The sequence below is a fragment of the Choristoneura fumiferana genome, chromosome 20 (assembly GCF_025370935.1).
Source record: "Choristoneura fumiferana chromosome 20, NRCan_CFum_1, whole genome shotgun sequence".
NCBI lineage: Eukaryota > Metazoa > Arthropoda > Insecta > Lepidoptera > Tortricidae > Choristoneura > Choristoneura fumiferana.
The window spans coordinates 4,484,620-4,508,884 of record NC_133491.1 but is presented as its reverse complement, the minus strand read 5'-3'; the positions used below and the strand labels follow the sequence as shown (position 1 = coordinate 4,508,884).

At 40.7% G+C, this 24,265-nt stretch overlaps 2 protein-coding genes across 2 annotated transcripts in view; both read left to right on the top strand.

Moving 5' to 3' along the window:
• Positions 1-21,669, top strand: part of LOC141439212 (eukaryotic translation initiation factor 2-alpha kinase-like) — a 28,825-nt gene extending 7,156 nt beyond the window's left edge. Inside the window, 16 exon segments of the mRNA XM_074103402.1 lie at positions 660-837; positions 2,543-2,708; positions 4,185-4,325; positions 5,403-5,589; positions 6,242-6,402; positions 7,580-7,687; positions 8,308-8,495; positions 9,147-9,287; positions 10,177-10,344; positions 11,375-11,458; positions 13,385-13,634; positions 14,705-14,863; positions 16,177-16,251; positions 16,253-16,391; positions 17,261-17,454; positions 20,195-21,669. Coding sequence (XP_073959503.1) covers positions 660-837; positions 2,543-2,708; positions 4,185-4,325; positions 5,403-5,589; positions 6,242-6,402; positions 7,580-7,687; positions 8,308-8,495; positions 9,147-9,287; positions 10,177-10,344; positions 11,375-11,458; positions 13,385-13,634; positions 14,705-14,863; positions 16,177-16,251; positions 16,253-16,391; positions 17,261-17,454; positions 20,195-20,332 — 2,477 coding nt within the window. The 3' untranslated portion in view covers positions 20,333-21,669.
• Mcm2 (DNA replication licensing factor Mcm2) overlaps positions 1-24,265 on the top strand; it is a 70,141-nt gene that overhangs the window by 25,901 nt on the left and 19,975 nt on the right. The gene's annotated exons all lie outside the window — the stretch shown is intronic.

Here is a 24,265-nt window from a genome sequence, read left to right as displayed (position 1 = left end):
GTGGGGTATTGTTGGGTAGGTCTTTTAAAACCAAGGGGTTTGCTTAGACAATTTTTCGATTCAGTGATTTGTTTGCGAAATATTCAACTTTAAAGTGCAAATTTTCATTAAAACCGAGCGTGTCCCCCCCTCTCTAAAATCTAAACCGGTGGGTGGAAAAATTTGTAAAAATTCAGGATGGTAGTAAATATATCAAACTTTCAAGGAAAACTATAACGGCTAAGTTTGCTTGATAATTATTAGTAGTATATGAGTAAATAGCAGCCTAAGGTATAAAATATACCTAAATTTAGAAGATTCCGTATAAAATACGAAATCCTTCGAAAAATTTACTTATTCTTTTAGTAATGGCTACGGAACCCTATTTTGAGCGTGTCCGACACGCTCTTGGCCGGTTTTTTTTATAAACGTATGAATGCAGTTTTTCTTCTTATTAAAATCGATGACATGGTTCCTAAGAACAGATCTTCGTATGCCTTATAGTTTCAGAATTTCCCATACTGACCGATATGAATGTTACAGAAGCAATTCAATGGTGGGTGTGTGTGTGTGCTCTCATTCTGCAAGGCGGGCTGTGCCCAGCATTGGGACGTATATTGGCTAGGATGATGATGAACTTAGTGTCTATTTTTTTTATAATTTGTAATTTATCTATCCAGGCGCGAAAGAAACCCTCTGGCAGGGCATAGACACGGCCACAGGCAGCGTGATATACGAGTGCGGTTCAAGCGGCTGCAACAGCGAGCAGCAGGCGACCGGCGCCGGGCGGCACGTGCTAGTGTTGCGTCGCCACGCCAACACCGTGCGGGCGCTGGACCCGCGCTCCGGACAGGAGAAGTGAGTGGGATATTGTAGCGGGTGGGGGCGCTGGACCCGCGCTCCGGACAGGAGAAGTGAGTGGGATATTGTAGCGGGTGGGGGCGCTGGACCCGCGCTCCGGACAGGAGAAGTGAGTGGGATATTGTAACGGGTGGGGGCGCTGGACCCGCGCTCCGGACAGGAGAAGTGAGTGGGATATTGTAGCGGGTGGGGGCGCTGGACCCGCGCTCCGGACAGGAGAAGTGAGTGGGATATTGTAGCGGGTGGGGGCGCTGGACCCGCGCTCCGGACAGGAGAAGTGAGTGGGATATTGTAACGGGTGGGGGCGCTGGACCCGCGCTCCGGACAGGAGAAGTGAGTGGGATATTGTAGCGGGTGGGGGCGCTGGACCCGCGCTCCGGACAGGAGAAGTGAGTGGGATATTGTAGCGGGTGGGGGCGCTGGACCCGCGCTCCGGACAGGAGAAGTGAGTGGGATATTGTGTGGGGTATTGGGTGGCTACGTGCATGATAACACCGTTAATGAGGAGGGCAATGGCTGTAGAACTGTACCACTGCAGTAGAACACACACACACAAACATCACGCCTGTATTCCCAATAAGGGGTAGGCAGAGCACACGAAACGTTACCGCTTCGGAGCCACTTTAAGCAATTTTAATTTTAGGTTTGCAGTAGAACCTTATCACATAAACGTCTTAGTGGCTTAATTTCGTTTTCTTTTTTTCATTTCGTGACATATTTTTTTTAATTTTTTTTTTCGTACCTTGTCACGAATAAATGATTCCTTTCTTTCTTTAATTGATGAAAACAATTATGCCTTACTGAGACAAGTTTGTATTGCAGTTTGCTTCGTGTGGTTTACCTATAGAGGCCATCCATAAAGTAGGTACGTCACACCAATTTTTATGTATGTATGTATGTATGTAATGTGGGTTCAAACCCCGGCTCGCACCTCTTGAGTTTTTCGAAATTCATGTGCGGAATTACATTTGAAATTTACCACGAGCTTTGCGGTGAAGGAAAACATCGTGAGGAAACCTGCACACACCTGCGAAGCAATTCAATGGTGCGTGTGAAGTTCCCAATCCGCACTGGGCCCGCGTGGGAACTACCAAGCCCTCTTGTTCTGAGAGGAGGCCTGTGCCCAGCAGTGGGACGTATATAAACTGGGATGATGTATGTAAACTCTTGATTGCACAGAAAAATAGAAAATAGAAAATTTATAATTTATAGCACCCCACTTGTCACACATATTACTCTGAACCCCTGCCCCTAAGGTCCCCCCCACACACACACACAGGTCACAGCTCATTAGATTCACCCTTGCCTCGCGTTAACCGCGCGCGGTCGGCGCGGCACTCCCCACCCTCATTTCATAATAGACTACTCGGAAATTCGTGGACCACGCGACGTTCACTGGGTGACCACGCGAGGCCCACTCGTTGTTAACGCGGCGTCCACCCGTGGACCACCTGTCGACAACGAGTGGAAGCCGAAAGTCGAGGCGGTGCTGGTCGGGTGCCGGGTGGCTCTAATGAGCTGTGACCTTTTTCCATTCTTTTACAGAGTTTTCATGTAAATAGTGGTTTTCATGCCAAAAATTTGTTACCAATCCATTTTTTTTAATTTGCCGCAGTTTTACCATTGATTGCCTACTCATGGTAGACAGATTTTATTATAAGATGGTCTCAATGGATCTAAGCTGAACTACAAATGTCTCCAGATGGAACTTCAGCGTGGCAGAGCACCAGCTAGCGCTGTCGGCGAGCCCGGAGTGCTTGGGGCCGGCCGGCAGCGGCGCGGGCGCGGTCTCCGTGCGCGTGGCCATGCCGGAAGGCACCGTCGCTGTCACGAGGCCTGGGGAGACGCAGTATCTGTGGCAGCAACAGGTACTGTGCCATTCGAGCGTTTTAAACACTCGTTAGAACCCCGTCGCAGAGAGTCTCTGCTGCCCTTATCAAGTATTTTTTTTTGAAAGAAATACATTTATTTACATCACAAGACAACAATATTATTAAGTACGATAGTATAGATAGTAAGATAGTATGTGTCATTGCGGTTGTGAATCGGGCACTCGTTCAGCAAAATGCTAAGATAATGATAAGACTTTTGATAAGTTGCTGACTGCAACAGGCTTCTATCGTGTGTCACACACAAACTTTGTTATGGTCCACTGAGCGGTGCGGAGACGCAGACTGTTTCTGTCCATACGCACGGAGCTAGATAGCGGAGCGGAGTGAGAAAGTAACGCGGAGCGGACTTGCGGACTCTTTTTCCATTCGCAAAGCTTCTCTTCCTCCCCGGTCATGCATTTTTTTTAACTTTGTACTATATTGTATTCCAATCCAATTTATGACAAGCGTAAACAAAGACGCCATTAACTCGACCATAGACAATTAGTGATGTGAAAACCTAAAACCTATTGCAAAATAATGAATCTGTTCAGTAAATCGATTATTTATTAATTGAATAGATCAACGTATTTTTGTCTATTTTATTATTTACAATACTTGATTTAATTCCAAAGACTGTTTATTCAGTTATAAAAGCAGTAACTATTTTTTAATTTTAAGGAAAGTAAATAAAAATCGCTTATTCGTCCGCGCATTAATCGATTTTTAAAATGTTAAATTTTCCACCATCTCTACGCTAGTTAGTCTATGCTACTACAGATTATACACATGTTTCAATCAAGAAATAACGTCTGATTTTGACGAAGATTTTTCAAATGAAATATAAATATTTAAATCAAGTGAATTTTGGTGAAAAAAAGTGATTAGACATCTAGTTAAAGACACGATCTATAGATAAATGTGTTATATTGATTCGATCCAGTAGGTGTTTATACAAGAATTTTGATGAAATCGGCTTGTTTACACTTTTAATAAATTGGATAGGCATAACGTATATGCAGCTTTATCTATTTGGCAATAACAGTGACACTGCAACTAATGAACTTGTAAACAATTACTGTGCTCATCTGCAAACTTAAGATAGCTACTTCGAAGCAAAAAACGTGTTTTCATGCAGCCGATCATCTCCACACTACCACCACACACAAATCACACAAATCCTACTATCACCACCTAAGATCTGTTCACTCACGAAGGCGCGCCCCTCCACAGCTAATTATCAATGTCTACGAGTAAACCTCGTACTTACACGTTGTCTTAGTCTCAGTGTGCGTGACTGACGGTACGCTTGCGACTGAGGACACGTTCGAGCTACGCACACATAGACTTGTCTTACGGATACGTTTAAAACTACAATTATAAAATGTGGAAAGGGCGCGCCTTCGTGAGTGAACAGATCTGTACTACACTGACGCTTTTCGAACAGCAACTAACCTTTAAACATTGTTCCAGCTTGAAGCGCCGGTAGCAGGCATGTGGCGACTGCAGGCTGGAGCCCTAAAGAGCATAGATGTCCTGTGGGAATGCACGAGAGCCCTCACCGACGATCTCGCGCCGCCTCCGTCGCTCTACATCGGAGTACATCGCACGCAGGTATTTGTTATATAGCTTCAAATTATAATTGTGGTACGGTCAAGGACTTTAATTTATGAGCCACCATGGAACCATTTCACAGTAAACGTCATAGTGACATGACGTATTAATGAAAAAGGAAAATCGTAATGACTTTTCCTTTAAAAAGTTTCCATGGTGGCTCATGAATTCATGAATGGTGGCTCATAAGTCCTTGATCGTACCTGGCACTGTGAACTTATCAAAAGCAACAAAATGGGTTTCTCTTTGATCCATAGAAACCGGTTCGTTTTTCAACGTCCTTGTTTGTGTATGTGTATGAACAAATCCCATGGTTACCCAACATTAGTGATATGCAATGTCAAAATAATTAATTAACTATCATAAAACTAAGTTATAAAATATAAACTACACGATGTAATTTAATTAATAGTAGGTACCTATTGTTGAATATTATAATGTTAAAAATAAGGAGTGTAGTATTCGCCAACAAACTGTTTTGCAGTTTGTCGAAGTATTTGTCATAAATTTAATGTATTTCTTTTTGTTGAGATAAAAAAAAAAAAAATAAAAAAAATAGATACTTTTTTTTAATTTAGTTTTCAGATATATATTTCAGATAAACTCAATTACCGTTTATTTGTTTTAGTTTTTATTTATGTAAGTATTTTAAGTTTAGGATAGGTAGTTTTATTAATTTAATGCTTATTGTATACGTATAAGTAATTGGCTGTTGTATTTACATGTTGCTGGCAACACAAGTTTATTATTGTTTATGTTGGCAGAACGTTTTTCACTGCCGTTTCCGATGATATGGTGGTCGCACTAAGCTAATTCTCTCGTGTTAGAAATAATTTTTTGTTCGTCTTTCCTGTTATTACCGTGATATGTACAGTCGAGTTCGTAAACATCTGAGCAAAAATTTGATCAAAAATATCTGAACACGCTTCTACTGCGTTAACAATAAAGTCATGTTCACATATTTATGAACTCGACTGTACACAAAATCTGTTCAAGACTTCTTAGCCATCAAACTGCCCGCTTGATAACGGGGTTTGGTAATGAAACAGTAGTCAAACTGACCCCTTGTTTCCCCAGCTGTATATCCAAGAGAGCCAGCTATATGCCCAAAAGTTGGAGACGTCGGTGTCGACGCAGCCTCTGCCTTGGAAGTTGAAGCACACCCGGCCGCTAATACAAGGCGGCGAGACAGCACTGTCTTTACAAGAGACACCGCCTAACACATTGTCGCTTATCACACTATACGGCGCTACGGGGCAGACCAGTAAGTTTAGTTTTTTTTTTTAAACAGAACCGATCTCAATTTATGTTTTTTTTTTAAATGTGCTTATTTCATTTTGCAGCTGAAAAAGTCCGTGTATGAAATTTGGATAATGTTTACTTACATGCTTATGTATTATGGTGGTACAATCAAGGTCATACATATAGTTACCAAGATTTCAAAATTATCTGTACACCTTGATGCCGCTAACCAGTATTTGACGCTACGGCTGTATACATATTTATACCGTCGACTGTACATTAGTTTTGCACTATAAGACCAATTATTACTATTTTTTTATTTCAAAATGAATGGAATTAAATTTATATCAGTGCGATTTATATTATTTTAAATAAAAATATTTTACTAAGTTATACATATAACAGACAGTCAAAATACCACCATCGGGACCTATCACGCTAACACACACGACTACTAATACTCGTGTGTGTTAGCGTGATAAGTCCCGCTGGTGGTATTTTGACTATGAGTGTAAATCACGAAAGTTTAAAACGTTATACATATAACAGAGTTCTATTCTAAGATAGCAAAAGTAAAATATAACCGAATAATCCACCAACTTCCACATCTCAACAGTGCATTTCACAGTTCCACATCTCAACTTAATAATAACCCACCCCCACCTCACTTCCAGCGAACCACGGCTTCTTCCTCTACCTCCAAGAGACCTGTGACCAAGCGGTCCAGGTGACTGATGATTTGGAACTGGAGCCCCCCACCGTCCCCCCCAAAATAGACGGCGACCATCACCACATTCACGTGCACGTTTATTCGCTCTGGTTCTGGTGGAAAGAGGTTAGTTAATATTTTTAAGTTTAATTATTGAATGGGTTGTAAACGCGATTAAAAAAACTTTATTTTAGGCCAGAAAACAAGATTAATTTACAATTAATTTTAAAATTTTAACAGTAACAGTCAGTCAGTTAGATTGGCAGAAGGGATACGCCCTACCACACCTGCTACTATTGTACCGTTTTTGTCAAACTTTAAGTCTAAAATTGCTAAAATGGCCCCGACGCGTTAACGTTTCGTGTGCTCTGCCTACCCCATTTGGGAATACAGGTGTGACGATGTTTGTATTTGTGTGTGTGTGTGATATGCCCTCTGTTCACTCCAGCGCCCTATTTCACGAAGCTACAAGTTACAATTTACAAGCGGCAGTCTCTTTTCAATGCACTGTTAAACAAGGACTACCACTTGTTAATTGTAACTTGTAGCTTCGTGACATAGGGCACAGGAAGTCGTCGGCAACGTTAAGTGTCTGCTAAGCTTCTTCCAGGAGCTAGGCTGGCATTAATTGCGGTGCCGGCGGCGCGCACGGTGTCGCGCCGAAACGCGCCAATACCGCGCGCACTCACTCTTCTGAATGCTCTCTTGGGGTCTGTACCGGAATGTGACCTTTTTGAATGGAAATGGGTAGCTGTTTGTCGAGAATGTCTGAGGTTTTGTGAGGCGATGGACAACAGGCAGACCACCGTACGCGTGTAAGTTTGGTTACTCATAATTGTCATTTTGTAAGTGTTATTTGTTTCTGCTGTTAATATTGTTATTGTAATTTTTATATTATAATTGTTATTAGTGGATAGTATAGTAGTTTATTAAGTAACCTGGTTTCTCGGTGTATTGGTTCGCTGTAATACCGTGTAAACAAATTGAATAATAAATAAATAAATAAATAAATTAATAGTGCCTACAGCAAAATAGGTGTATAATTAAGTCGTCCAGTTGAGGAAAACATCCCGTTACTAGGTAGTATAGGAACCCGTTACATATATGTGTGAAGCGTATTCAAATAGGTTACATACACACATACTTTCATTCACTTATTCAATCCATTCGTGCCAGCTGTTATGTAGTATTTTGAAATATGTTGTTTTTTCGGAACGTGGTATTTTAGGCATAAAGTGAGCTTCCAATTCGCGTCCTAAAGGTACCTATAGCTTCGTAGCCAGTACTAATGGTCGTGTTTCAGGTGTTGCTGATAGCTGTCAGCTCCGCGCTGCTGATGAACCTGATGATTTGGCCGAGGTTCTTCGCGCCCAAGTTCCGCCCGTCCACTCCGCTGCCGACTAATCATCAGGCAAGTCTTAACTCTTAACCGATGTATGCCTTTTTTGACCAAGTGGAAACTCTTTACGGGTACCACGGGGCCCGGAGAGACCCGGATGGTTATATGGAGCTCTCTTCCCCGAATAGGAAGGAGGGGGAAGTATACCCACTAAAACCACTCCGACGTTGCCCTCTTGTTGAGGTTGGTAGGCCGCGGGGTCCCGTAGATTCTACCGTGACAACCTTTAGTATGCATAGTCCCGTGTCCATACCGGTCACCTAAGCTGCCACAGAGTGCCGTTGTGTGCCTTGGCCCGGATCCGTGCTTATACCACTCGGATGCTGTGCCGTATCCGCCCTTAAAAGAGTAGTTTAGTCACAGCTTTTCGTACATACGGCAATCATTTTTACCTCTTAAAATAAAATAAAAACTTGATTTAGCTCTCTCATTCTGAGAATAGGCCTGTGCCCGGTAGTAGGACGTAGTTAGTCCATTGAGTTAGCTGCTAACTATTGCGTACAAAATCTCTTCACTTCTCTCTTGGCTCCAAAGGCCCCTAAGTCTTTATTAAAAGAAGTTGCAACCAAATTAGCCGACATGTTACGACACTGTTTAAGAACAAGTGTGATGGAATAGTACGCTATTTCCAGGAGTACATAGTGGTGGAGCGGCACTACGAGCGCCCCCCCTCCAACGGCGCGGAGTACTCCGGCCGCTACGAGAACGACTTCACGCCGCTGCGCTGCCTGGGCCACGGCGGCTTCGGGGTCGTCTTCGAGGCGCGCAACAATATAGACCACTGCTCGTATGCGGTCAAGAGGATCACGCTGCCACGGAGGTCAGTACAGAGGCTCGTGACTAATGACTAAACAAATAACCTTATTACTGTCGTTAGGCTGTTTTCCGTCTGCAATGAGTCGCTTCTGCCCCGACAAGTCCTGCTCGCTCGCTTTGAACAATTTTTTTGTGGAATATTATATTAAGAGCCAAAGGAAAACGTTTGTCTTAATAAAACTTGACCAAGTAAAATTATTCTCAATGGATAATTTGATCAAATGAATAACATTTGAAATGTTAAAAATCCTTTTGGGCACTTTTGGGTAATGAAACCACTGCGATAAAGTTTTTTGGGAAGTGACGAAAAATATTTTGACCAAATTTTTTTAATGTCAGCTTGACGCAGACTGGCTGGTCGATCTTTGATTTTATCTCGTGTGATACGAGTAAGTAGGTATTTAAAAACAACTGATTATATACATTTCTTACCCAACGACGGCATAATATCAAAAAGGAAAAATAATGTTTTTAGCAGTACATAGACTGCTACTGACAGTTTGTACATATTTTTACTATGTCCCACTTTCGACGAAGGAGTCCCGCTTTTCTCACTCAAAAAGTTACAAAACCCCGCTTTCCCAGAAAAAGTTTGGCATCACTGAGGTAAACGCACAAAAACGAATTTATATCCTTCAAATGATGTTTGTTACAGAGAGTCTAAGCGCGAGCGGGTGCTCCGCGAAGTGCGGGCCTTGGCCAAGCTGGAGCACGAGCACATCGTGCGCTACTTCAACTCGTGGGTCGAGGAGCCGCCGCCCGACTGGCAGGAGCGCCGCGACGCCCTATGGAGACGGTACTTACATCTCTACATTCATTTACAATTCGTATATATTTTTGTAGAACCAGTGCTGAATTTAGGGAGGGGGGGGGGACTGGGCGGCTGCCCGGGGCGCCAGTTAATATACTGTGCCGCGCGCGCCAGCTCAGCCTAACTATTATTGATCTAAAGGAAAACTAGACTATTGACTTTTATAGACTTATCTCGGAGGAGAGGGATGACTTGTCGTATCTAAAAGGGTGCCAAAGGCATGTATCGCCCGGGGCGTATAACAACGTTACGGGTGACAAAATAAATCATAATAAAAGCTTAACAACAAAGTACTTAATTGTTGAAACATATAATATTAAAATTACATAACATATAGACGACCCACTGCAAGGCTCAGTCCTCAGTATGATAGAGCTTGGGCCGTAGTTCCCACGCAGGCCTAATGCGGATTGGGAACCACACATCATTGAATCCCTTGACAGGCAGGCAGGTGGTAGGACCTTGTGCAAGGTCCGCCCGGATTGCTACCACCATCTTGCTCGCTAATCCTGCCGTGAAGCAGCAGTGCTTGCACTGTTGTGTTTCGGCGTTTAGAGTAAGACAGCCGGTGATATTACTGGCACTTGAGGTATCCCGTCTTAGGCCTCTAGGTTGGCAACGCCTCCCAACCCTGGTGTTGCAGATGTTTATGGGCGGTGGTGATCTCTTACCATCAGGAGAACCAGTTGCTCGTTTGCCATCCAGTCGAATAAAAAAAAGGCGTGCAGGCTTCTTTCACGGTAAAACTCATAGCGAAAAACTCAGAGATGCAAGCCCGGGTTGAAACCCACGACCACGATTTCTGAGAGACCATAGGTCAACACGGCTTCTCTAAAAAAAATACCCATAGATTCGAACTGGTTGTTTTTCACAGCGAGCTGAACGTATCTGTGGATATGTCAGAAGATTACACCGTGGAGTCACCGACGCCCGTCAAGTCCGCCAAAGACGGCAGCGTTAAGCTGACGCTGCAGAAAACCATCGACGATTGCATTGACGCGCTCGACTTCGAGAAACAACTCACCGCTTCAAAGAGGAACAGGTGACTAAAATGCTTGGGTCACATTTACATTATCAGATTTATTTTCAGATCCTTTCGCGACACATAGCTGAGTGGCGGCCATTTTGGCTGGTAGAAATAGGCATGCATGTGTATATTAAGTCAGTGTTTCTGTATGTGTATCTATTTTATTGACACCCGATGCAAAAAGAGGGGTGTTATTAGTGTGACCGCTATGTGTGTATGTGTCTGTCTGTGGCACCATCCGGAAGCCGGATATTCGGCCTAGTTTTACGTACAATTAAATTAAGCTGTAATTGATAAATAATTGATAAATTCTTAAATAAATACTAGTTTTTAAACATAACTATAAGTTTTCAACATGCAACTACCGTGAGACTCACTCATTAAATGATATTGTAACGGATAACATGTCGAGCATGTGTGATGTGATGTGTGAGCTAAACTCGGTTTAAGACGTGAGTTATCCGTTACAATATCATTTAATAACTAAGTTTTTTACCATCCGGTATCCGGCCGGATAGTACGCAACTATCCGGTATTCGGCCGAATAGTAAAATAGTGGCCGGATAGGCCGGATAACGGATAATAATAATAATAATATAGCCTTTTTGTTCCGAACTGGTAGTTTTCTATTTTTGTTGTTGTTGATTATCATAAAATGTCCCTCAGTTCGGTGTGTCTTTTGACATAGGCCTCCTCCAACTTCTTTTCGTTGGAGGGTGTTGGTCTGACGTCCCAAGGTGACCGGCCTGGTTGGGACCTTTTGTTGTTGCATTTTTTAAGTTTAGCGTTTAGTTTTAGTTTTCCGTCTGCTCCTGGTTTATTTTAATTGCTACATCTGCGTTTTATTATTTTCGCTAGACCCTGCTCTGAAGACAGAGCAAACACTGAATAAAACAAGGATAACGGATACTGGCCGGATATCCGTTGCATCTCTACTTCATATCCAATCAATAGCTAAATTGATCTGTACGCAATTGACATAAAGACCAATGCTTAACCCCTGTAAAGCGTGACTGTATTTTAACAAACTTATTTTGAACGCCAGTCAGAGAATGACAAATAGCTGTGACGGATGTGTCACTACGCCCACCCGTGACCAAGTGATATGCGGTACCGACGAAGCGACGAGGTAAATGAAACATGTGTGACGTCATTCACAGTGCTACTGTTTTGCCGAAACATAATTGGTGCACTTCATGCAGACACATAGTTTGTGTTTGCTATTTGTAAAGTAGAAGTACTGTTGTTTCGTCTTACTGTTTAAATTTGGGTGTGGTTGGAGGACAAAGAAGGTTTACGGTCGCTTTATATGTTGGTGACAGTTCTTGTAAAATATTAATGGAGCTGAGGGCTTTTGTAGTTCAGAATATTATAATTTTTAGTATAGTTGTATTTCTATGAGCCATAACATAAGTTAATTCGTGTCGTAATAGTAGTAAGTAGAACTGCAAGAAGATTCTCATCGGATGCGTATAATGTAAGACCTGTAATTTTTGACCGAGAATGAATGATAATAACGTACGGCCTGACTCAAACCCTCACGTAATTATAATTACTATGAGGGTTTGAATTATCAGGTCTTGCATTTTTGTCGTTCAGGACGACAAATACGAGGTCGTACACTAACCGCACACTTTTCTTTTAGCCTTTTTTACCCGAATGCAAGGAGAGGTATATTTTTTTTACCAGTTTTTATTTAACTCTTAGAAGGGTTCGGGTTAATCTTAGAAGTCGATTTTAACCCACTTCCACTCAGTGATCAGATTGCGTTGAAAATTGGAACATTAAAATTATTATTATTATAAGTTAGCCTGTGGAATGGCAGCGCCATATTTAAAATTTACTGTCAAGCGGCGCGGCCATTTTGAAAAAATCTTTCTTGACTGCAGTGACACCTACGAATTAATTTCGCGAATTCGCGAATTTTATTAAAAATATCACCAAAAAAAAACTACTTTAATTTTATAGATAAGCCTTACAGTGATAGTTTAGCATAAAATGGCATATCTAATTAAATAACAATGAATGACCTTCAATTTCTGTGAACTTTATTATTCATTATTAAATATCTGATAACCAAATTTTCTCAGTCATGTATTAAATAACTATAATTACAAAATAAAACAATTACCTGTAGGAAACACTGATTTATTTCGTAAAATATTAATTTATTTACGAAACAAAGCCCTTTTATAGTCTTTCAATATCAAATAATAGTATAATACGAGGTTTCCAAAAATACCAGCGCACGGCAGCGGCCACACAGTGAAACTTGAGTAAACGATAAGAACGAAATTTCTTCCGTAGTGTTGTCGCGGCCGTTAATAAATGCCATCCTTGTCTATTTATGAACGCATTCTGCAAGAATAAGCAAGCGAGATATAGGTCTAGCAGTTTATATTTGTTAGTGAAATACGTCACCCGCCAACGACCGGGAGCCGGTCGCTTGCCACTCAAGGTTTTTGACAGCGTGCCGGGAGCCGGTCGCCTCCCAAACAAGGGTGTGCGGGACCGGACGCTTGCCACTCCAAGGGTTAGATAACTGTACGAGTAAGATCAAGAACAACAAGTACTGGCAGTAAAAAAAGTTTTAAATTTTAAGCTTGTTTAAATAATTAGACCAAATATTTCTTAATCTAAACTAATGTTACGAGTATAATGTGTATGTAATGTATAAACCCAAAAAACTACCAACTGATTCTTCTTAAAAAAAACCTTGACGCGACGTCGTTCGCTAGAGTAAATAGGCTGTTACTGTACCGGTGAGATACAGCTTTGGCCTCATCTGCACTTTTCATTTTTATATAAAAAAATTGCTTTAAGTGGGTCACATCATGGCAAAGGTTAACATACACTGCCTTAATTAAATAAACCCAGATAACTCACGTCTTAAATCGAGTTTAGCTCGACATATATCGGGCTAATTCGTAGCCCTATTCCTCTATGAGCAAAATGAACTCTATGATAGACGTGAGTTATTCTTACAAAGTTGAATAGCGCTCGACCCATTTGGCTTTCGAATTTATTTTTTTATACATAAATTCTTTACTTCCAGATCCTTGAGCTGCAACGATTCGTTCAGCATAGTATTTGAACAATCCCCAACGGAAGTGCCTTCGGCTACGCCGCCCAAATCCAACGACGATTCCTTCATAGTGTTCGCCAACGAGGACGAGAGCAAGGCTTCAACTGGCTCCAAAGGCTTGTCGGAGGCCAGGAAGGACAGTTCCGTCGACAAGAGATTGGAGAAAGTCAAGGAATGCAACAGCTATGTCAAGACTGAGAGCACAGGGAAAAAGAAAAAGGTAAAATCCTAGTTAAGATTTTTCTCTATCGACGTAAAATTAGGAAGAGAGTTTTTCGCCGAAAATATTTTCCCAAGTGATTTATTTTGCAACTGTAAATACTTAAGGGGCTACCCGAGGTTTTCATTGATTTTTGAAAAGTTTTGAATCGTATCTCCTACTTTTGCACTATAGATATAATTATAAGTCAAACGGTTATCGGTTCTCCAATCTTTTATCTCCATTTTTGTCTAGCGGATTTTGAAAAAAATGAATGCTTAATTTTGTATGATTTTTTTAAACATTGTCTGAAAAAACACTTATTTCGTATCTCTATTGACGTAAAAGACCTAACATATACGAAATCTACATATTTGGGTTCGTCTTTGTCGTCTCTCAAAACTGGTCGAGGGTTTTCATTTGAAACTAATTAACACAAAAGCTATGGCCAGAAAACCAGTTTTTTGGCCTAAATCTGTTCATCTTTGATGTCAAATATCTTGAAAACAATGAACTTTGAAGTATATATGGGATACTGTATTGCTTAAAGCCGTTGTTGTTTATATAATAAGCTAGAAAAATCATTAGAAAACTAAGGAATTCAGATCGAAGGTCATTGGGGCATGGGATCCCCTTAAGGATTTTTATAAAACTTATCTAACCTAACATATAGAGTTCTACGACAGGATAGTCCTGAAATATAATAATTATCCTGAATAGTTTTCTGTGCTGCGGGCCCAGCGAAGCTCCAAACAAAAAAAACTAAGTGACTTTGTCATTAAAAGAAGAAACGTAGAGCTTTTTATAACTAGGTTTACAATACATAGTGGTACAACTTGGGGATCTTCGAGCCTACTCATCTCTCAAAGGTCCGGCAACGCATTCGTTCGTAACACAGCTTGTGTTATGAATGTCCACGGGCGGCGGTGGTTGCTTTCCTCTGGGCGGTGATTTATCATTTCGAATCAATACAAAGTCAAAAATAACTTCGATTTAAGACGTAAGAAGTAAAATTAACTTTGAAATTTTTCTATTCGCATAGAATACGTTGTCTGTTGCGCAATTGCGGAATCAACTTTTTTTGTTAACAGAAAGGGCACACACGCCACTGGTCACTAGACATGGTGGTGCGCGAGAACGAGCCGCCGGCGTCCAAGATGTACCTGTACATTCAGATGCAGCTGTGCCGGCGGGACAGTTTGCACGACTGGCTGCGGCAGCACCGCAGTCGCGACTCCCGCGGGGCCATGGTACGTATACCCAAGGTACCTTTTTTTAGGGTTCCGGAGCCAAAATGGCAAAAACGGAACCCTTATGGTTTCGCCATGTCTGTCTGTCTGTCTGTCGGTCCGTCCGTCCGCGGCTTTGCTAAGGGACTATCAATGCTAGAAAGCTGTAATTTTGCACAGATATATATGTAAACTATGCCGACAAAATTGTACAATAAAAAACCTTAAAAAAAAATTTTTTTTAGGGTACCCTAACCATAAGGGTTTGCTAAGACGATTTTTCGATTCAGCGATTTGTTTGCGAAATATTCAACTTTAAAGCGCAAATTTTCATTAAAATCGAGCTAAAATCTAAACCAGTGGGTGGAAAAATTTGAAAAAATTCATAATGGTAGTAAGTGTATTAAACTTTCAAGGAAAACTATAACGGTTAAGTTTGCTTGAGAATTATTAGAAGTTTAAGAGTAAATAGCAGCCTAAGGTATAAAATATACCTAAACTATGGAAGATTCCGTATAAAATACGAAATTCTTAAAAAAATATTACTGAACTTTTTCGTAATGGCTACGGAACCCTATCTTGGGCGTGTCCGACACGACGAAATATGTATGTCCCGTCCCGATGTTTGTCGGTTTGTCGAGATGGAGGGGTGACCTGGTTAGCCGCGGGTTCCCGGCAAATGCAAGCCGTTTCCAACCGAAAGAACTGGAGGTCTATGGGGAAGGCATATGTCCAACAGTGGACGTCCTACGGCTGAGATGATGATGATGTCCTGATCGGTGGTAAACTGCAATTCTATTCAAATTTGTTACAGCACTTGGTCATGTTACACCTGTATTTTCTTTCATGACATGTACGATTTTATATATCTATAAGCGCTTCCCTGTATATTGAAAGCACGAGCGTAAGCGAGCCCTCTTATGATTCGATTTCGTCAATCGAATTCCAGCTCTGGTTATATGTACTGTCAAGGACTATAGTTCATTGGCCACCATGGAACCATACCACAGTAAGCGTCATAGTGACATCGCATTAATAAACAAGGAAATCATAATGACTTTTCCTTTTAAAAGGTTCCATAGTAGCTCATGAATTAAATAAAGTCCTTGAAGTGTACCCTCGCGAACCAGGATTGTTCAGCCACTCGCCACTGTTCATAATTTAGTCGAGTTAGACTTACTGGTCGTAAATATTGACATTAATAAAAAAGAGTAGCACTAAATTACACACAGTGGTAAGTTAATCAACAATCCCTGTACACGAGTGTACAGTACTTTTTCTCAAACGTAAAGAAAAAAACAGATAAATAAAGTAACAATTTTTTTTTCCTCCAGATAAAAACCCTCTTCAGCCAGATAGTATCGGCGGTCGAGTACGTGCACCTAGCGGGCCTCATCCACCGCGACTTGAAAGCCCAGCAACATATTCTTCGCGCCCGACGGCCGCGTTAAAGTCGGCGACTTCGGTCTAGTGACCACCATGACGGACATATCGCAGGACGGCGCGCCTGGCGACATGGACGTGCATGCGCGACATACATATAGAGTTGGTGAGTATCAGCCGTAGGACGTCCGCATATAAGCCTCCCTCATAGAACTCCAGTTGCTTCGGTTGGAAGCGACCTGCATACACTGTGAACCTGCGGCTTTAACCAGAGGGTCTATTGCGTATCGTTTCTGACACGGCAGGGCTACTACGAAACTCGAAACTCGAAGTTCGGTCCCTCTCTCTCTCGTATTAAACAGTATAAGTGTCAGAGGGACCGCACGACACGAACTTCGAGTTTCGTAGTAGCTCTGCTGATCACAATCAGCAAAAACTGTCATTTGATTGTGATCGCGAGTGTCAGAAAGGTTACGCAATGGCTAGACCCTCAGGTTGTCCGTCCATCTCGTTGGTGGGAGGCCTACGCTGCGCTTGCCGAGCCGCGGTCTCCATTCGAGAACTTTTCGGCCCCAACGGCCTCTGTTCTCCGTGCTAATGGCCTGCCCATTGCAACTTCAACGAGCTAATTCGTTTGTCTACGAGCCAAGCTTGAGTTGATTCCATAAATTCATTGTACAGTCGAGTTCATAAACTTGTGAGCAAAAATTTGATCAAAAATATCTGAACACGCTTCTACATCGTTAACAATAGAGTCGTGTTCAGATATTATTGATCAAATTTTCGCTTACAAGTTTATGAACTCGACTGGTTCATAGCAGGGATTGCCGTAGGATTACAGTAATAGTTCGACATTCATCGAGTTGGCGACAATAAATACGGTCATCATCATTTACGTAACTTACTTGTAAAAAGCAAACTACCTTCGCTTCATGAGGCTATATTGACAAACTTAACTCTTGAGAAGCTCAACCCTCTACCTCACTGTCTCGATTAATGCTTATTCAAAAATCCAAAACAAAATATTTTTTCTAGGAACCCATCTCTATATGTCTCCGGAGCAGCTAGAAGGTCGTCCATATAGCTATAAAGTGGACATCTACTCGCTCGGCGTGATTCTATTCGAGCTGTTGCAGCCGTTCGACACGGAGGCAGAAAGGATCGCCAAACTCACAGGACTCAGGGCATCGAGATACCCGAACAACTTTATAAGTGAATGCCCTAACGAGGTAACTTATGTTATGTTTGACGGTATAATCAAGTTACATTTGTCGCAGGAATGAAAATGAATGAGAAATGCAGAGAATTGAGGAAATCTCTAAGGATATGACCAAATCACGCAGGATGTTAACATGACGTACCCATTTTATCGTTTGTCTAGAAAAAAACAGTCATTTCATTAAATTCCTGAATCTGCTTAGTGAAATTACGAAATCAGTCAAAGAAAACAACTCGGTTTTTTATTTCACTAGCTTTGTTTAGTAATTTTATAAAATTCCTGAAACACGTCAGTGAGTTGAGTCTTGAGAACACGAAACAGAGTCTTGTTTTATCATTTCACTAGACACATTTTATTTTACCACTAGCTTTACCCGCGGCTTCCGCTCGCGTTAACCATTAACATTTCAAAGAAGCAAGCAATCAAGCAAGCAAGCCAGCAAGCATGCAAGTGAGCATGTAAGCAAGCATGCAAGCAAGCATGCAAGCAAGCATGTAATTATGCAAGGAATAGTGCAAGCAATCATGCATTCGAGCATGCAAGCAAACATGCATTCAAAGTTGCATTCTAGCATGCAAGCAAGCATGCAAGTGAGCATGTAAGGAAGCATGTAATTATGCAAGAATAGTGCAAGCAAGCATGCATTCGAGCATGCAAGCAAGCATGCATTCAAAGCTGCATTCTAGCATGCAAGCAAGCATGCAAGTATGTAAGGAATAGTGCAAGCAAGCATGCATTCGAGCATGCAAGCAAACATGCATTAAAGCATGCAAGCAAGCGTGCAAGTAAGCATGCAAGTCAGCATGCAAGCAAGCATGTAAGGAAGCATGTAATTATATTATGCAAGGAATAGTGCAAGCAAGCATGCATTCAAAGCTGCATTCAAGCATGCAAGCAAGCATGTAATTTTGCAAGAAATAGTGCTAGTAGTAAGCATGCATTCGAGCATGCAAGCAAACATGCATTCAAGCATGCAAGCAAGCATGCAAGCAAGCATGCAAGCAAGCATGCATGCAAGCAAGCATGCAAGCAAGCATGCAAGCAAGCATGCAAGCAAGCATGCATTCAAAGCTGCATTCAAGCATGCAAGCAAGCATGTAATTTTGCAAGAAATAGTGCTAGTAGTAAGCATGCATTCGAGCATGCAAGCAAACATGCATTCAAGCATGCAAGCAAGCATGCAAGCAAGCATGCAAGAAATCATGCAAGCAAGCATGCAAGCAAGCATGCAAGCAAACATGCAAGCAAGCATGCAAGCAACCATGCAAGCAAGCATGCAAGCAAGCATGCAATCAAGCATGAAAGTGAGCATGTAAGTAAGCATGTAATTATGCAAGGAATGTTGCAAGCTCTGCTGCAAGCAAGCATGCAAGCAAGCATGCAAGCAAGCATGCAAGCAAGCATGCAAGCATGCAAGAAAACAAACATGCAAGCAGGCAAACAAATATGCAAGCAGGCATGCAAGAAGGCATGCAAGTGAGCATGTAAGTGAGCATGTAAGCAAGCATGTAATTATGCAAGGAATAGTGCATTCATTCGAGCAAGCATGCATTCGAGCATGCATTCAAGCATGCAAGCAAGCATGAAATTTTGCAAGAAATAGTTCTAGTAGTAAGCATGCATTCAAGCCTGCATTCAAGCATGCAAGCAAGCATGCAAGCAAGCATGCATTAAATCATGCAAGCAAGCGTGGAAGCAATCGTGTAAGCAAGCATGTGATTATGCAAGAAATGGTGCAGCAAGCAAGCATGCTTTTTAACACATTATTAAGTCAGCTCAGTCAGCTCCGCGGTTAGAATACAAAAACAAACTTTTGGTCATCCCTTGGGAATGGCAATTTTTTTCGGGATAAAAAATATCCTATTATTTATTCTGGACCTCTAATATGACGTATGCAAAGTTTCATAGGAATCGGTGCAGTAGTTACGGCGTGAAAGCGTAACAAACAAACAAACAAACAAACAAACAAACTCACTTTCCCCTTTATAATAGTAAGGATTTCACTAAATCATGTAAGAAATTTGATCAAACTTAATTGTAGATTTAAAATGTAATATCTAGGTACATCTTATGTTATTTCACTCAACCAGTTCAGAGATTTGATCAAATCACCTATAGATACCTAATGGCAATCAGTATAGATTTTATTATATCATTGAACGTGTATATTGAAATGACAAAACGAGTTGACTTTGCAAGTTCGTTTTGTCAACGCACTGTCGCGTTCTTTGTTTGACCGAATGTCAATTTTTTTTCTAGGCAAATAATAAAAGTATTCGCCATTTCGTTATTCAGCCTGATTTGGTCATTTATCTATTGAAAGTATATTTCACAGCATTACAGTCTTGACCAATACACTGAAAAACTACGTCATATCTCTTAGAAATTTGTTCGAATCCCTGTTGTGGTCATTTCCGTGCGACATACTAGTATTTGATTCAATCAACTTTTTAGTATTATTCTGTCTCGTTACTCAGGAGAGTTAGTAATACACTTTGTTAGAAAAAGGTTTGCAAGTAGTATTAGCATGCTTAGGAAATGAGCCATCAAGGAATTGCCCTAAAACTCTCACAACTAACTTAGTTTGATTTATACCCATAAAATGGTACTTTTAATAAGTGACTCTGGAGACGTTACCATGGCAACAAGCTAGACTAAACAGTTTATTGACCCAGTTATGTCATTCTGTGTGCCCAGCTGTGGGGACGTATACAGGCCGAGATGATTTATGTATTTATTTTTATTTGTAGACAGAGGTCCTAAAACTGATGCTGAGCGAGGACCCTAGTCTGCGGCCGACGGCAAGCGGCGTGCGAGCGAGAGCACCATTGTACCAACAAACCGAAGAGAAGTACCATTTCAACCTACCCACGCCGGTTTCAGCGTAGACCATCTGATAAGTACAACTGAGTTAGGCTTCATTTTCATCAGCGATGTGCTAGGATATGTTTATATTACCTATATATTTACCTGTCCTCGCACAGCACCGTGCTAGTGGAAACAGCTGAGCGGAGCGATAATAGGTAAATGAAGCGCCCATCTCTGGTGGAAACGGAGCCTTAGGAGTGCTTCCAAAACTATATAATTTCTCTCCAGTTTTTTTTAAAGATTCTCGACCTAAATCATCTTTCTTGTGTAAAGAAATATCCTGCTGGCTTATAAGCATACTGGGAACAAATAGTAAAGGACTAGGAATTATCCTAGTAGGTACGAACTAGTGGAAATTCTTTTTCCCGGTGCGTGGCTTGGTCAGTCATTTACCTCCCATTGTTGACACCTCAGTAAAACGTGCTTTAGAGTGCAGTGCTTTCTTTTCGGAAGGTTCATATTCCTATAAGATAAAGACATTGATGCATTTAGCGTAAGTGCAAAACTATCTGTCTACATTTATTTTTAAGTTTTTGTAATGATTTCGTTTCATAGTATCGTGCAGCACATTAGGGTACATTAGTATCATTTTAGCGTATCTTATCACCGAGTATAGTAATCCTTAGCTTGGACACGATCTGTGTTACACCCCGTATTTTAAAATATCCTATGAATTTAATTAAATACCAAAGTGAATGATACTTAGGATACGCGCGGTTGATACGATATACCTGATCTCGATACGCTAAATATGGATTAGTTGTAGTTCCTTTGGCTGTTCGTTTTAAGGAATTATTGCGTTTGTGTGCACTAGTACCTTCACAAGAGATGAAGGAAGAACTGCGTTTATCTTTTCTCCCTTGTTCCTTTTCAAGAACTAAAGGTTGAAACTGGAAGGAGGAAACGCAATAGTTTTATGATTTAAATTCGGGTTTCGTTCCGCGTACCTTGACCGCGATAGTCTAAAACATTGTGGACGCAATAGTTTCTTTTAAGGAGTTGAACAAAAGGAACAACCGCGAATAAATAGTGGTGGACCCTCTGTAATGTGTTGACGCATATCAAAGAAGCCTAAATCCATGCAAATTGGTGTCACATATTCCACTAAATGAAAAAAAACCGGCCAAGAGCGTGTCGGACACGCCCGAAGTAGGGTTCCGTAGCCATTACGAAAAAAATAATTAATATTTTTCTAAGGATTTTTTCGTATTTTATACGGAATCTTCCAAGTCAGTAAGGTATATTTTATACCTTAGGCTGCTATTTACTCTTAAACTAATAATAATTCTCAAGCAAACTTAGCCGTTATAGTTTTCCTTGAAAGTTTGATAAACTTACTACCATCCTGATTTTTTCAAATTTTCCACCACCGGTTTGATTTTAGGGGGGGGGGGGGGGACGCTCGATTTTCATGGAAATTTGCACTTCAAAGTAACTAAAAACGAGACCAATTATCATGTGTCCATTTGTATCGAAATCAGTGGATATACTTACATATCTTTCATACATACTTTGAAATCTCTGCGATTATTGGTCGTAGCTTCTATTCGAAAAAAGTAGTAACATGTGTCCCGGTAACATAGTTATCACTTTACGACATCGGTATATCGTCTAGAGTCTATTAATGCATTATCGGTTTTTGAAGATTTAGGCAAGTTTGACATGCATCGACACGTCACAAAAAGCTCGTATCTCAAAATTGATAATCATATTCAATAAACTTTACTCGATGTGCTTTAAGGTTAAATTTACTTTACCAAGGAGATTTGAGATATGAGCTTTTTAATTAAACCTGTGTTTCGACTGTCATCATGTTTCTAACTCGCGCTGTAGGTGAAAAACTTATGTAAATGACATGCTGTAGTAGTAACGTGTCCGTATAAACAAATTGACGTTCCAAATTCGAAATATGATGTTCCATATTAATTCTGTGCACTGCTACATATGACAGGTCATGTACTTAAGTTTTGCAGCTATATCGACGTCGACGTGGAAGTTATGCAGCCAAAACATGGAGATCGCCGATTGTTAGTGTAATATGGTTTAGAAAAATCCCTATACTACAATTTAACCCACATTAAGGCTACTTGATCGTATCGAGATAGTCTTCTTGTGACTTCCATACAAAACTTTATTTTTTTTAACCCTTAATAAGGCCCCATCTATTGGAGCATAAGCAGCTATCGAATACATATCTGGTAAAAGGATATTTTGAAGCTATTCGAGTTTTCAATAATTACAATGGAAATTGTGACGTATTGTGACACCAATAAGGTTCAATTTCCAACTCTATGCTTGTGATCGCTAAATCGCCTCTGCCTTATTAAGGTTAAATTATAGTACAGTAATTATTTAAGACATGTGAGTATAATACATTTGTATAAAAAAACACACAGTGACAGTTTGCTACAGTTTGTTTAGTTTGTATAGAATTTACAAAGATTTTATCCAAAATGTTTCGAATTAAGAGTAAAAGTGTTTGTTATGCATTTTTTATCATTTTGTGTTCGTTTTAATCATTTTCCAGTGGCAGGATTGTTTAATTGTTGACAGGTTTCATTCTTAGGAAGAAATGTCATCGGTTTTGGTGCATTTTGATAAAGTAATCGAGGCTTCGATTTACACTTAATTTAAGAGTTAAAGCAATAAGTGTGGATTGTATATATGGGTGGAAAACTTGAAATGGGGACAACCTTTTGAACACCAGTGGGTAAAACACGAAAACAAATGGCTGAAAATCGTGTGTTGCCGACTGTGGCGTTCAAAAGGTTAAATGTTAAATCCGTACCAAGAAGGCATTGAGCATGTGTTATTGTTATTGAAAATGTTATCATTATCACCGTCACCCGACAGACATTCTGCTGGGCATAGGTCTCCCCAAAGAACGCCACAACGACACTTGCAACTTTCAGGTCAACATATTTTGTGAAAGGCCTTGCCTTGACAAGTTTGTACGTGAAACTTGATAGAACCCTGTCGCAGTCAGCATTTGCCGCACTTATTAAACAAACTTGATAAGGGCAAGCAGAGGCTCCCTGCGACAGGGTACTACTGAGTGTTACAGACGAACATGTCAAGGTGCAGCAGGTACCAATGCTCTTCTGGTACATAAAAAGGTCTATCTTGAGTTTTTTACCCATATCGAAAATGTAAGACTGCATCTTGTATTAGAATGAATGGTATTTTTGATAGTGCTGATATTTGCAATTAATTATAATGTTAGTTTTTTTTAACTAGTAAGTTAACACTTGTTAAGAATGATTTGGTTGCATCACATGCTAGATTATAGTGTATTTTAGATTTAAAGCGTAATTTGTGAGTCGGTCATAATAAATTGATGTTGACGAATTTGAGTTTTATTTTGATTTTTAACCCCCGACGCATAAAGAGGGGTGTCTGTGGCACCGTAGCTCTTAAACGGGTGGACCGATTTGAATGCGTTTTTTTTTTTCGAAATCAGGTTTCCTAGCGATGGTTCTTAGATATGTTTCATCAAAATCGGTTTACCCGTTTTTGAGATATTGAACTTTGAAGTGTCAAAGTCGGGGGTTCTCCAGCTTTTTGTTGGTTAAGTTATTTTAACAGACAAATAAATTCTTAAGTATCTGCTGCGCTGGTGGTCCGAGCTCATTAGATTTTTTTGTGTGTAGAGTATACGCTGTGTCAATCCAATATATTGAAAGTGTAACAAACCAAATTCATCAAAATTCTTGCATAAACACCCACTGGATAGAATCAACATAACGTCATAATCTGTTGGTTGCTGTTTTAAGAGGAATATATATAGTTTCTCTTCTTCTTCTTAGTCGTTCACTCTTGACAGAGTGGTCGTGGTCATGCTTTGGTCGATCGATTCCTGTGCCACTGCTGCTGTCGCGACGCGTCGCCAAGTAGCCCGATGTCTAGCAGAGTGGGAGCAATCGTTTATATTAGAGTGTGTCACAGATTTGATG